This window comes from Anolis carolinensis, chromosome 5 (genome assembly GCF_035594765.1).
Source record: "Anolis carolinensis isolate JA03-04 chromosome 5, rAnoCar3.1.pri, whole genome shotgun sequence".
NCBI classification, from domain to species: domain Eukaryota; kingdom Metazoa; phylum Chordata; class Lepidosauria; order Squamata; family Dactyloidae; genus Anolis; species Anolis carolinensis.
Genome location: NC_085845.1, coordinates 97,869,814 through 97,885,109, shown reverse-complemented (window position 1 = coordinate 97,885,109; position 15,296 = coordinate 97,869,814). Strand labels below are relative to the sequence as shown.

General features: G+C 43.9%; 1 protein-coding gene across 3 annotated transcripts in view; it reads left to right on the top strand.

Annotated features, from left to right (window-relative positions):
• Positions 1 to 2,326: 2,326 nt before the first annotated feature.
• phf21b (PHD finger protein 21B) overlaps positions 2,327 to 15,296 on the top strand; it is a 225,715-nt gene continuing 212,745 nt past the window's right edge. For 2 of the 3 annotated variants that reach the window (XM_062981956.1, XM_062981955.1), the window contains exons 1-2: positions 7,487 to 7,639; positions 8,448 to 8,513. In XM_062981956.1, the coding sequence (XP_062838026.1) occupies positions 7,586 to 7,639; positions 8,448 to 8,513 (120 nt within the window). In that variant the 5' untranslated portion in view covers positions 7,487 to 7,585. Of the gene's footprint in view, positions 2,348 to 7,486; positions 7,640 to 8,447; positions 8,514 to 15,296 lie in introns of those variants that run through there. The other variant, XM_062981958.1, reaches the window with a different exon arrangement.

The window sequence follows — 15,296 nt, the reverse complement described above, 5'->3', positions numbered from 1 at the left end:
TTGTTTTGTCCGCTGCCCTGATGCCATCACTCTTTTATATATATAGATTTTAGAATGTTTCTATTGCAGCTCTCTCCCAAATTCTCATTAACAAGTCCAAATTCTATATCAAGTTAAAATTCTACTTTCAAAAAGACATATCTATATAAGGTATATGCTAATATACTCCTGCTATAGTTTCAGTTTGAATGCAACAATTTGGCTTGTCTGAAATTGAGCACAACTAGTGATGTGGAGCAAACACATTGTTGATTGGATTTGTACTCAGCCTTTCTTTCAATGAATTACCAACAAGGGGGCAAACAAAGAGAAAAGCAAATATGATTAAAACATAATACTGTTTAAAACATGTTTGTAGTTAGTTGCACTGGGCATAAATAGACGTCACAACCTCTGAGGATGCCTGCCACAGGCTCCGGAAAGTGAGTGAAGGCCCGGGAGAAGGCCCCGGAGGGCAGATCCAGGCCCCAGAGGCCGGGCAAAGGCCCTGGAGGCCGGGAGAAGGCCCTGGAGGCCGGGAGAAGGCCCTGGAGGTCCGATCCAGGCCCAGGAGGCTGGTTGAAGGCCCGGAGGCCAGGAGAAGGCCTCAGAGGCTGGGAGAAGGCCCCGGAGGGGGGGGGGGTGAAGGCCCCGGAGGGTGGGCGAAAGCCCCGGAGGGCGGGCAAAGGCCCTGGGCAGCCCAGCACTCACCAGAAGGCCCAGAGATCACCGGAGCACTGGGTTGAAGGCCCACGCCGGCCCAAACGTGAAGGAGGTGGGGGTGGCGCCATCCTCCCGGGGGCCTCAACTGCTTTTTGGGTGATTGGAAGGCCTGCACCGTGCGGACAGGTGGCACCCTCCCGGGAACAATATACCACAGGCGGCTGCTTCATTGGCCTTGCCGGTGGACCGCCTCTGGGTGGTACTAATAAGCAAATGAACGAGGCTCGAAGGTGGGTCAATAGATAAATGCTGAGGACTTTCAGCAATGGGCTTGGTATGGTAATTAAGCATCCCATGATCACGTGGAGTATACATGACTTCTAATGAGCGGACGGCATTCACTTCAGTTTCTGTGTGATCTACAAGCAGGGATTTGCAAGGCGTTGGAAGCTTAGTGGGAGATAGTGACTAAGCAGACGCTTGTCCCTAATCCGTGGCAGTAAAGCGAGGTTACTTGAAACCCCAGGCTCGCTGATACACTTGATTACCAAACTGTCCCATTAGGAGCAACAAGCGTTTGGGGAGTGTGGTGTTACCCCATTGTTGGTTGATGATTTGGCCTTGGAGGGTCAAGGCCTCAATGGTATCGATTATCAAAGTCCAGTGTAAGTTCAATTTCAAGTTTAAGGGCAAGTTCAAGTTTATGTTCACACCATTTAATTTTGTTTGCAGATTACACAGACATTGATTGGTAACATATAATGGTTGTGTTGTCTCGTGATTTCACTGGTAGGAGACCAATGCAGCTTGATGGCACCACTGTTGAGACCTGCCAATGCACCAAGAGTAAGTGCATTTTCCTTTATTTCTCCTCCATGCCTGCTGTCTTTGCTTTTTAGCCTTTTAACCTCTAGGCACTGTGACCTAACAGACATCTGGTTTTTGAAGGGGCTGTGATAAGACACTATACATCTTTTAAAGACCAGAGTACAAACAAACAACAGCCATTGATTTATAGTGTAGCATGGCCCATCAACAGTTGTCTTAACTCATTGAACAATACCTTGTATCTGAGGACAGATCCATTTTTGGATGTCTCCATGCCACTCCCTTAAAATAAAATAAAAATGTACAGCTCGTCCCCCAAGAAAGGATTTTGATGGCCTCTCAAAAGATCACTTTCATCTGTGGTTTGATGCACTTAGGATGTAGTTTGCTGTAGAAGAAAAGTTAGAAGCAGGGTGAAAGACTGGTAGGGAGACTGGGAAAGTTCAGAATGTATTGCATCATGATGGAAAGTGTCTTTTGATTTGACAATGGAGACAGAATTGTTTGATTGCTAACAATGGGTTTGATCCTACCAGAGAAAGGGCAGTTTCTATCAGCTATAGTGTGCTCCCAGTGCTACTGAAGTTCTGAATTGTGACCAGCTGTGTTTGAACACTGACCATTCCATGCACAGCAGCAGTGACTCTGGGGTATTAAATCCTTCAATGTGCTTGATAAAAAAATGAAGTAGATGAGGTTGGAAGTTGTTCTTTAAGTAAACTTATACTGAAAGTATTTGGTGATTCACCTTTATGCTCAAGGAAAATGAGAAAATGATGTTGTGGTTATCAATAGGCACATCTGAGATTGGTTAATATCCACAAGAAACTTTGGGAGTCAACGTGTGATATAACAACTGCAGAATAAACATGTACAGGTAAATCTCACTTAATGGAGTAGATGTATTATTTCTTTAAAAAAAACCTAATTTTTTTATTTCTTTAAAAAAAAAAACCTAATTGTTACCAGAGGCAGAAACAATATGGAAAGGATAGAGATAGACTCCTGCACCTCAAAAACCAAGAACAGTTTGACCATAAGCAGGACTTCATTTTAGGCTCTTATTGTCTGCATATCTATAAGCAAAAGATATAACATATCTTTGTTATCTTTTGACTCTTAGGCCCCTTCTCCACTGCCATAAAATCCAGATTATCAAAGCAGATAATCCACATTATCTGCTTTGGACTGGGTTATATAAGTCTACACTACCATAGGGATTTTATATGGCAATGTAGAAGGGGCCTTAGTTTGGGCCTGAGGAATCAATCACAGGGAGTCCCAACTCCTCAACTTTCAGAATGTTATAAGTTTCATATTTTCACTCATTTGCACTAGACTAAAGTTTTGTTGTTCTTAAAAAATCTATTTGAGAAATAAGAATTCAGATAGCACCAGATTATTGAGGAAGATCTCATCACTGAAATAGATTGTATGTGTTTTACGTATTATCATTTTCAATTCACATATTTTAGTTGTGTCATAACTTACTTTCAGAAACTATAACATTGTCTTATGACCTTTTTGCATTGTAATTAATTATGTATGTTGTTTGTCATTAATTTTATTTTGGTTCTTCTAGTTGTAACAATATACTGCATTTTGTGTTTTGCTTGCTTACTCCTTTGCTTATTTGCAACACTTAGTATAAGGCCTCAAAAGAAAATCTTACAGTATGGATATGTGGGCACATATGAAAGCTGGTCCAGGCTCCTATATATAATTTTAAGTTTTTGCACATTCCCTTTGCATATTTGTATATTTTAAGTTGTATTGCAGTGCTTTTAGTTGTGAGCTGCTTTGAGTGTGTGTGAAGAGAAAAAAGGGGGATATAAATAATAATAATAATAATAATAATAATAATAATAATAATAATAATTGTTCCTGGAATTCATGGAGAGTCAAGGCAACAAACATGGCACAGAAGCAATAAGATCAAATAACCCTATCATAGAATCATAAAATCTTAGAATCATAGAGTTGGCAGTCCAACCTGCTACCAAAAGCAGGAAAATCACATTCAAAGCACCTCCAACAGATGGCCATACAGCCTCTGTTTAAAAGCCTCCAAAGAAGGAGCCTTTGCCACATATCATACACCTCACATATTTATACATGGCTATCATGTCTCCTCTCAGCTCTCTCTTCTGCAGGCTAAAGATGCCCAGCTCTTTAAGCCACTTCTCATAGGGCTTGCTCTCCAGATCCTTGATCATTTTAGTCGCCCTCCTCTTAACACATTCCAGCTTGTCAACATCTCCCTTCTATTGCGATGCCCAGAATTGGACACAGTATTCCAGGTGTGGTCTGACCAAGGCAGAATAGAGGGGTAGCATGACTTCCCTGGATCTAGACGCTATATTCCTATTTATGCAGCCCAAAATCCCATTGGCTTTTTTAGCTGCCACATCTCATTGTTGGCTCACATTTAACTTGTTGTCCACAAGGACTCTAAGATCTTCTTTATATGTACTACTATCGAGCCAGGTGTTCCCCATTCTGTGTCTTTGCATTTCATTTTTTTCTGCCTAAGTGGAGTATCTTGCATTTATCCCTGTTGAACTTCATTTTGTTAGTTTCAGCCCATCTAATCTGTTAAGATCATTTTGAATTCTTCTCCTGTCTTCTGGAGTATTGGCTATCCCTCCCAATGTGATGTCATCTGCAAACTTGATGATCATGCCTTCTAGCCCTTCATCTAAGCCATTAATAAAGATGTTGGACAGAACTGGGCCCATGACAAAACCCTGTGGCACTCCACTTGTCACTTCTTTCCAGGATGAAGAGGAAGCATTAGTAAGCACTCTTTGGGTTCATTCACTTAACCAATTATTACAGATTCACTTAACCTTAGTTTTGCCTAGCCCACATTTGACTAGTTTGTTTGTGAGAAGGTCATGGGGGACCTTGTCGAAGGTGTTACTGAAATCCAGATATGCTGCATCCACAGCGTTCCCTGCATTGACCCAGCTTGTAACTCTAATGAAAAAAGAGATCAGATTAGTCTGGCATGACTTTTAAATAAAGCTTTATTATTAGTATTATTAATCTAAAACCAGGCTGTAGTGCCTGTAGCATAAGGCTGGAATAAAGTCTACTTTAACAATATTCTAAAGTGTTTTATGTAGTTCAGAATATTTTCTAATAATTTTGACTAAAAAAAGAAACACTTTAGAAAAAAATGCTGGCATCCCCTGATTTTGTAATGAATCATAGAATCATAGAGTTAGAAGAAACCCTGTGGGCCATCCAGTCCAACCCCCTGCCAAGAAGCAGGAAAATCACATTCAAAGCACCTCTGACAGATGGCCATCCAGGCTCTGCTTAAAAACCTCCAAAGAAGGAGCCTCCACCACACTCTGGGACAGACAGTTCCACTGCTGAACAGCTCTCACAGTTAAGAAGTTCTTCCTAATGTTCAGATGGAATCTCCTTTCCTTTAGTTTGAAGCCATGGTTCCACATCCTAGTCTGAAGGACTAGTTTTCTCCCTCCTCCTTATGACTTCCCCTCACATATTTATAGGTGCCCCGGTGGCGAAGTGTGTTAAAGCACTGAGCTGCTGAACTTGCAGACCGAAAGGTCCCAGGTTCAAATCCAGGAAGCGGAGTGTGCGCCTGCTATTAGCTCCAGCTTCTGCCAACTTAGCAGTTCGAAAACATGCCAATGTGAGTAGATCAATAGGTACCGCTCCGGTGGGATGGTAACGGCACTCCATGCAGTCATGCTGGCCACATGAACTTGAAGGTGTCTACGGACAATGCTGGCTCTTTGGCTTAGAAATGGAGATGAGCACCAACCCCCAGAGTCAGACATGACTGGACTTAACATCAGGGGAAACCTTTACCTTTACCTATTCATACATAATAATCATAATAATAATAATAATTTTATTTTTATACCCCGCCCCATCTCCCCGAGGGGACTCAGGGCGGCTGACATGGAGCCAAGCCCAGGCAACAAGCAATATAAAACTCAACAATAAAAACAAATCATAAACAAATAAAATCACATATACCAATAAACAATAAACACATTTTGATAAAAACCTGGGTTGGCTCCTAAAAGGGGTAGTGGGCCAGAAAAGTGCACATAGTTTTGTAAAGTACAGATTAGGAAAGAGGTAGGTACCAGGGACTATTATCCCATGGGCATTATATCTCCTCTTAGCCTTCTCTTCTGCAGGCTAAACATGCTGAGCTGTTTCAGCCGCTCCTCATAGGGCTTGTTCTTCAGACCCTTGATCATTTTAGTGTACCTGGTTACTTTCAGAATTCTATTCTAAGGTAAAGGTTTTCCCCTGACGTTAAGTCAGAAACAATTACTGAGATTCAATGGCTAGGATCTCATTTGTGGCATACATAGACATAGGTAAAGGTAAAGATTTCCCCTGATGTTAAGTCCAGTCATGTCTGACTCTGGGGGTTGGTGCTCATCTCCATTTCTAAGCCGAAGAGCCGCCGTTGTCCGTAGACACCTCCAAGGTCATGTGGCTGGCATGACTGCATGGAGTGCCGTTACCTTCCCACCGGAGCGGTACCTATTGATCTACTCACATTGGCATGTTTTCGAACTGCCAGGCTTCTAGCAGGAGCAAACTACAGGGCGCGTTCTACGCCTCTGTTTAAGGAGCTCCATTGGCTGCCGTTTGTTTTCCGGGCCCAATTCAAGGTGCAGGTTATCACCTACAAAGCCCTAAACGGTTTGGGACCCACCTACCTTAGAGACCGCATCTCCCCCTATGAACCTGCACAATCTCTTCGCTCTTCGGGGGAGGCCCTCCTCTCGCTCCCACCACCTTCGCAGTTGCGGCTGGTGGGGACGAGAGAGAGGGCCTTCTCTGCTGTGGCCCCCCGCCTCTGGAACTCACTCCCGAGGGAGATTAGACAGGCCCCCACCCTCCTTGCCTTTCGAAAAAGCCTTAAAACCTGGCTTTTCCAGAGGGCCTTCAACGACTAATTTTTGGGGGTTGATTTGTCTGCCCATTTAATTTGAGAGTGTTCTGCCATGATTATTGATACCTTGCTGAGTACTTCTGCCACGAAGCTACAGAAGCCCTCTATTTCGGCCTAGAACTGTTTTATCTCCTTGTTTTTAACATGTGATGTATGTATTGATTGTATGACTGCTTTTCATGTTTGATTTTACAATGTGTAATTTGTCACTGTTTTATTATTGTTGTGAGCCGCCCCGAGTCCCCTCGGGGAGATGGGGCGGGATATAAGAATAAATTTATTATTATTATTATTATAGGTTGGCAGGAGCTGGGAGTAACAGCGGGTGCTCATTCTGCACCCGGGATTTGAACCTGGTACCTTTTGGTCCGCAAGTTCAGCAGCTCAGTGCTTTAACGCATTGTGCCACCAGGGGCCCCATATTATATTCTAAAGAGGCCCACAAGCTTTCGCTCAATAGGCCCAGGAACTTTTCGCCTTGTCTTTCTGCTCAGGACTTTCCCCTCTTTTTTTCCTGCGTCGCTGTCCAACTGCTGCAGCTGCTGGAGAGTTCCTTCCTCCTGGCCTCCTTGCCTCCAATCCATCCCTCCGTTGTTCTCGTGGACCGGAGTGCGCATGCTCCGCGGAAGAGCCTGGCCCCCTTCCCTCTCTCTCTCCTTTTCTTCCTCCCTCCCCCCCCCCGCCCTTGCTCCATCCGGGCAACTCCGAATTAGCATTGACAGCCGTGGCACAACTTTTTCCTGAGGCAAAGTGAAATCAAGGCGCGGGCTCTGAGGAAATATAGTCCCTCCCGTGTCGAAGTCGGGGTGGGGGGGGGGGCACCGTAGGGGCCACGGGGCGGTTCAGTGGCTGCCGGGAGGGGCGTGGGAAGGGGGGGTCAGCGTGGGCTGTGGGAGGGGGCCTTGAGCAAGCAGCCTCCCCCCCCCCTTCCCGGAAAGTGAGTGACTGCTCTGTGTCCCTCGCGAAGAGGCAACGAACTTGCTTCGGCGCCTGAGTAGTAGTTGTTTGGTTTCTTGGCGCGCGTTGGGCCCACATTCTTGGGGGGGCGGGCGGGGAGGGGCGGGGCTTGCCTCACTGGGGGCGGCGGCAAAGGGAAGGGGGGGCTCGCCCCCCGCCAAACTCCCTCGGAAGTGGGTGCAAAGTGCCGGGCAAGTTGGGAAGATGGAGCTGCACAGCCTGCAAGAGGCGTTCAAAGTGGAAATCCAATATCATCAGGTAACTAAAACAAAACAACGCCGCGCTGTGTGTGTGTATGTGTATGTTGCAACCATCTCTTGTCGCAAGGGAGGCGGGGGCTGGGGGGGTCATTAATTTGGGGGGTGTCTCTATTTCATCATCACGTTGCCAAAGTAGTTTTCGAGATTGTTTTGCTCGAGTTTTCGCCTTGTGTGGCTTTGCCTTGTTTAGCTCCATTGCGGTTGGGGCTTGGAGCTTCTCTCTCTCTCTCTCTCTCTGAGTGTGTTGGAGAGATTAGGACGAGACTTGAATATTTATGAGCTTTGCTTGAAACTGACTCGCTGTGTTTACTTGCCTCTTTGTTCCCTACCCCCTCCCTCCCTCTCTCCTTCCCCCTCCCTCCCTCTCTCTCCCTCTTACACACGTACATTTTTAAAAATCCATTACACGCCAGGCACTTGAATGCCTTCTTTTTCAGAGTGATTTCCCCCTCCCCTTTTTTATAAAAATAGAAACTAGTTGCACTGATGAAGCAAGATCCACAGGTAAATGCAGATCTCGCAATGTGTTTTTCTTAATTAGGAAAAATCAAGCCAGATCAGCATTTATTTCCTCGGCTGAGATAAAGCGCAGCTCTGCTGGGACAGCAGGAGGAGAAACTTTATCAGGAAGAGATCTCATTGTGGCTCCCTCTTCGGCTTTGATTGTGCTTTGCTTTCTGTTGTGATTTATTCATCCCCCTTCTCTCTCCCACACACACCTTCGTCGAACCATTCCTAGACTCAAGTTTAGTTGACACTCGGCGTCTAAATCTGTCTTTCTTGCCCTCTTTTCTTTCCCTCCCCAGAACGGTGAGCTTAAGAAACAACTCCACGAGAGGCAATCGCGAATAGCAGCTCTGAATGACAAACAAGTAAGGCTTGAAGCGATTCAGTTGTGTCTTTTTTTTTTCTTTGAAGGGGGGGGTTGTTGTCTCCTGTTCTCTCCCCCTTTTCTTTACTTTGGAAACAGTGGATGGATAAGGCTACACAGCCCTAGTGTTTACTAAAGTGGCTTGAAGCGCTTTGCTTGCTCCTTCATTATTGCCTCAGGACTTCGACGAGCAGGACTTGGAGCGGGTTTTGAAAACATTCGAACACCACACGCGTGCGCGCGCGCGCAGACGGAGGCGTCCATTTTGAGTTGGTCGACATGTTTTAGGAATGGACTTTGTTTGGGCTCCGAGTTGGGGAACAGGAGGGGGCGAAGGGGGGGGGGGAGGGAAGGGGAGAGAAGGCCAGCCCTTTTGGCTTCGTTTGTTGTCGTCGTGAGGGTGTCAAAAGAAGACAACCCCTCCCCTCCCATTCACTGCTTTCCCTCATTCGGTGGCTTTGGAGTCGTCCTATAAAACCCACTGAAGCAAACCCGAGTATTGGTGTGTCTAAGGGGGAGAAGCGAGGAGGAATCAGCTCCAAAGAAAGTTTCTTTTTCCCTCTCCCTCGTGTCCTTATTGTGAGTGACGGAACTTGAAAGAGAAGGAAGAGCTTCTCCTTGGCCTCAGCCCCGGAGAGAAAGTTGCCTCGCATTGCGGAGTTGGCTTCTTCCGCCTTCGCTTTCAGCACCGCGAACAGATGCCGCCGCCTCCTCCTCCTCCATCTCTCTCTCTTTCTCTCATTCGCACACACAGCTTTACCCCCCTCCCATGGCTCCCTCCCACTTCCCTCAATTACCCGCGATCTGCTGAATCCTCCCTTCACCCCCTCCTTCCCTTGCAGCTCTATAAAAGCTCTATAAAAGCGACCCCCCCCCCCCGCAAACACACACACGGCTCTCCTCTTCTCAGTACCTCCCTTTCCTCTCCCCCCACCATTTAGTTTTTGCTTATGCAGCTCCCCAAAAGCCCCCTTGGAGGAGAGATCGTGCTCATTTCCCTCCCCTTCGTTTTTCTCGGTCGCAGCAGCCCTTTCAGCACCCAAACTTGGAACAGCGCCTTGGAGCTTCCAGCCAGAGAGAGTTTTAGAGGAAAGCGGGGGGGGGGGGGGGGGATAATGATCCCTTTCCTCGCCCTCTGTTACCCCTATCCTTGTGAATGTAGTTGGGGTTAAAGTTGTAAAGTAAAGCCTGCGCATTTGGCGTGTGCAGGAGCCTTTGGGCCCAGCCACCCTTCCCTCCCTGACTCCTTCTTTCCTTCCATCCTTCTTTCCTTCCATCCTTCTTTCCTTCCATCTTCCTTTCCTTCCATCCTTCTTTCCTTCCCTCCTCTCTTCCCCATCCCGATTTGATGGCAGCCCAGAATTTGCCCCCCCCCTTTGGTAGTGGAAGCTTCCATTTTGTGCTGAAAGAGAGGGGGTATCTCTGCCTTTCCCAACATGGAGAAAGAAAAGTCTGCAGAGTTTGACGTTATGGGGGGAGGGGCCCTCCCTTCCCCCCCCCCATCCATTCATGCTGAACATTACCATTTTGATTGCTTTGATGCCATTTTTTTTGGAGCGGAGAGACAGAGAGAGAGAGAGGACAGAATACCCGACTCAGCAGGGCACAAAGATATTTTAATCGCCGGATAAGAATCACATCTCACATCTATACATTTTCTTTGAGCAGCCAAAAAGGGGTGTGTGTGTGTGGGAAAGGGGGGGGGATACTCACGGAAGCATTCCACAATAGCTGAAGAGTGCTGGTGGGTTCTGAGGTTCAAAACAGTGATTCTGCAACTCCCCCAAATAGAAGGTTTATTTAAAACAAAGTGACAGCCTCACCCAGCCTGCCCTGCTGATCTGCTTTTGAATGTTGTTTCTCGCTTTCGCTGGGAAAGTATTTCACTGAATCAAAGTGGGCATTGAGGGACATGTTTAATGACACTTTTCCATACAATATCAGCACTTTCAAGGCTGTTTCGTTTTTTATAATGATAGTCAGTGGGAAGTTATTATGCGCAAGGCTGGAATTTAGATTACGAGAAGAATGCAGGTGCGGGAATCAGAAAGGCACTTCCCACCGCAGGCCATACTTTCTGAACTCATAGTAAACAATGGTGTTGATGCTATTCACAAGAAAATAAAGACCCCCTCGAAGAGAATGTGACAAACAACCAGACCTTGGACTCGGCTGCTACTTGTACAGGGGGAAAGTGTGCTCTTCTCTTCTGCCTGTTTTATGCAACAAGAGCTTATACAATGGGCAAAGGCTGGATGCTGATGCAGTGTCTCCCTAGATTTCACACTGGGGGCTGGAGAGGAAATCACACCCACAACTGAAGCAGGTTTTCAGGCCTCAGCCTGGATATAGCAAACATAATCTCTGAAGTTAGATTTTTTGTACTATTACCATCCTCATTGTCTCGTGGCAGAACCAGTGGAGTGGAAGGAATGCATTTAGAACATCGATTCCAGCAGCAGTGAAATGTTTGCAGGAGCTTTATTTAGGTTTATTGTAACTCATGAGGAGAAACTTCTCTTGGAGTCCTTGTGGACAAGTTAAATGTGAGCCAACAGTGTCATGCAGCAGCTAAAAAGGCCAATGGAATTTCAGCCTGCATAAATAGTATAGTGCCTAGATCCAGGGAAGTCATGCTATGGTTGCTACATCTCTATTCTGCCTTGGTCAGACCACACCTGGAATAATGTGTCCAGTTCTAGGCACCTCAACTTAAGGGAGGTGTTGACAAGTTGAAATGTGCCCAGAGGAGAGCAACTCAAATGATCAAGGATCTGGAGAACAAGCCCTATGAGGAGCAGCTTAAAGAGCTGGCATCTTTAACCTGCAGAAGAAAAGGCCGAGAGGAGACATGATAGTAATGTGTAAATATGTGAGGGGAAATCATAGGGAGGAGGGAGCAAGCTTGTTTTCTGCTGCCCTGGAGACTAGGACACAGAACAACGGCTTCAAATTACAGGAAAGGAGAGCTTTAGGAAGAACTTCCTAGCTGTGAGAGCTGTTCAGCAGTGGAACTCTTTGCCCCGGAGTGTGGCGGAGGCTTCTTCTTTGAAGGCTTTTAAATGGAGGCTGGATAGCCATCTGCCAGGGGTGCTTTGAATGAGATTTTCCTGCTTCTTGGCAGGGGGTTGGACTGAATGGTCCATGAGGTCTCTTCCAAATCTATGATTCTAAGGTAGATTATTAATGCTAACTTTGGCTAGCCTACATGACAATGTTTTCAACCACATCTTTAAAATAATTTTCACTTTAGTAGCACTCCACCTCTTTGGAAATCATTAATGCCAGCCTGTAACTGGGTGATATATTTTGGCAATTCCTTTACTTTTCCAAAGTCTTACAATTTTAGTAGGAATCGTTTAGTGAGAGTGCTCTTGTGAGCTGCACAGTCCAAAAACACTTGTTTAACTCTTGTACACATATTTTTAAGTTGAAAGAGTAAATAAGCCCAGAAGAGCGTTAGTCATGCTTAACATCACTTGAACTGAGTCCAGATTCAGATAGTTGTATTTAGCAAATAACTTTGTAATACCAGAGCAAACCTTTCTAGGTCAGCATCCTGTTTTGCATAGTGGCAAATCTGATGCCAATAGACAGTCCATAAACAGCACATAAGCACAAGATGCCACTCTTGTTGTGACAGACATCCCAGGGAAGCTCTAATCCTGGATGCAGCAAACAGCCATCATAAGTAACAGTAATCAAAAACCACCTTATCCTTCATGAATGTGCTAAATACACCTCTGATATCCTCGTGAAAAAGGTGCCTTGTGGAAAAAAGTGGTTTATTTCTCTCTGTCTTGACTGTCTTGCTGTTCAGCTTAATAGGATGGCCCAGAGCTCTAGAAAAATGAGGTGGAGAAAAAAAACTTTTAGCCACTACTGCCATACAAGGCAGGATTTTATATCTCAACCTCTACTTTCTTACTTACCTTTAATCTAAAATAAAACTCCCCACGCATCGCAACCTTTTCCCATGCAGGAATGTATTGATTGCCTATTAAAAATCCAACTTCAGAATAGCTTTTGAGTTGACTCTATCTCTGTGATTGTTAACCCTCCTGAAAACTCTTTTTAAGTGCATGAGAAAAGGTATGTATTTCCAACTCAAGACCTTTCAAGTGGATAACATATGGCCACTGGGTGATTTGTCAGCACTTTTTAAATTTGTCAGTTGTGCCTCTAATTCCACTTCTTCTAATCAGGTTTTGCTCCCATATGTCAAACTTATGCACTGCAAAAGCTCTACATCTTTCTCAGTGAAGATGGGCTTGAAGAATTTATTCAATTTTTCTATCATCTCTTCAGCTTCTTGTAACATGTTGTTTGATTTGCTTCTTGTATTACATGTCACCTACAGTAGAGTATCACTTATCCAACTTTTGCTCATCCAACTTTCTGTATTATCCAGCGCAGTCTGCTTCCCACCCAGATCCACAGCTGTTTCTCTAGGCAGCAACGTGCAGCAGGTCAACAGGCCTAACAACAACACAAATGTAGCCACACTCCCAAACAAGTGGCAGACTTGTAAAACACCATGTTTTGGTACTTAATTTGTAAAATCATGACATAATTTGACATTTAATAGGCTTTTACTTAATCCTGCCTTATTATCCAACATTTTCGCTTAGCCAACGTTCTGCCAGCTCATTTTTGTCGGATAAGTGAGACTCTACTGTACTTCTTTAGATACTTTCCTTTTTCTGGTATTGATCTTTATGTTATTTTCTGTTTATGCTGTGATTTGCACTTCAAAACTTTCATTTTGCATCCCCTATTGTGCCCTAACGTAAGTGTTGCCAATTCTTATGTCCGTTTTGTTTTCTTTGCATTGGTCAGGTCTTCCATGCTGTTTATTCTGTTATTTTGTTGTATTTCCTGATGTGCAGTACTGTATACATTCTGACTTCATTTCTATTATTGTTTTCAATGACTCTCAAGTGTTACAGAGAGATTTGACCCCTTTAGTGTCAACTTTCAATTCCTTTTTACCACTGTCCATGTTTCCTTCTACATTTCAAGACTACCCTGAGCTTTTTGGCCAGGTGGATGGGGCACGATGACATGGTGGATGCATCCTGCCAACTAATGATTCTGGTGTAAAACCTGCCTCTTTTGATCATGCCATCTTTTGGCATATAGAATAATATCACCCCAGAATATTGTAATAATAATAATAATAATAATAATAATAATAATAATAATAATAATAATAATAATGGATTATTGCATGTACTTGTCATGTACACTGCATTCCTGCATCTGTTTGGCCCTCTTTCAAGTTTTGTTGTTCACTTTTTTGCCTACTACTACTATTTCCATCTGAATGGTCAGAACCATTTTCACCCACTTCTCTTAAGGATAGTTTCAAATAATCCCCACTGCTGTCATTGCCCCTTTACTGCATTTGATATTGTTTTTCAGTAGAGCTGATTCTCTTTGGTATGTGGCTAATTTGTCCTAAAACATTCTCCAGCACCCTAAAGACCAAGTGTTTCCACCTGATGCCACATCTCAGGCTCACTCTGAAGCCCCTTCAGTTCTGCCTAACTGGGAAAGCATACTGCCCATATCTGAATTTCATCTTCCAAACTTATTTTTGGTAATAGGAACATGTAACTAAATTAGTCCATGTCATTGTCACTAGTAGTCATGAAGATCACTGATTCTTCTTTTGCATTATACATCAGCCTTCATATGATTTAATTCTGAGTAGATACTTATAGAATTACAATGTTAATTCATTGCATTTGGTTCCCATTGATATCAGTAGGGCACCTAGCAATTTTAAAAATTAATTAGGGATAGCCAGAGTGCTGTTTGAGTGCTGTTTTTCCAATTCCCCAGGACAGTATTTTATTTCCATGTTAAAAAGAGTGACCTGCCTGTTTTTAGGCCTCCAGGGATAGTGACTCAATGTTCCCATTTAAATAAGAACATTGTTTAGTGTGTGTGTGTGTGTGTGTGTGTATAAAATTTTGGTTTTGGATTTTTTGGGTAGGTCTTGCAGACTTGGACAGTGCCAGGGAAGAAAACTGGACCCCCTGCTCTGTTTAAGTTAGTCACTGTTGGGGGTCAACAAGCCAAGGGAATAATGTCCATTTGAAAGATAGATTTATAAAAACATCTGGTTGGTGTGTGCACTATTGAATTTAAGAGATCCTCTGCTTTTTACAATATATTTTCAAGAATTGATCACAGAATCAGTACTTCATTTTGAGCCAAAAGGCAAAGTCAGAGAGTTCATGAAAATACTGATATACCTTCATATTCTACTTCTAGAGTGCTGATGAATTATAACGTCTTTTGAGAATGGGTTTACTTCCTTTTTAATAGGATATGATGTGTGAAGACTCCATTAGTTGGCCCACTAGTTTTACATCTTGAATCTACATCGCCTACACAGTAGCTGTAACATTTTTATCTATGCTGTCAAGAAACAAGTATGTATATGTAAATAAAAGGCCTTTCTCGAAAAGTAGGCTTGTTCCGTATCAAAATGTGTGATTTGCTCTACTGCATTTTTTCCTTTTGGCTTGTACTTTTTTGGCATTTCTGAATACTTTTTGCTGACTACTTACTTAATAATTGTCAATTACACTCTACTTTGAGATTGGTATTGGTTGATAAATCAGATCTTAAAAAAATCAATAGCAATCATGTGGAAAGTTTACTTTGTTTTCACTGTTGATGAACACTAGATTCAAGGAAGCTTGTCCAGGTACAGGCAATAAAATATGTCTTCCTTATATACCATTCACTTCTACATTGCTTTATTTCTTAG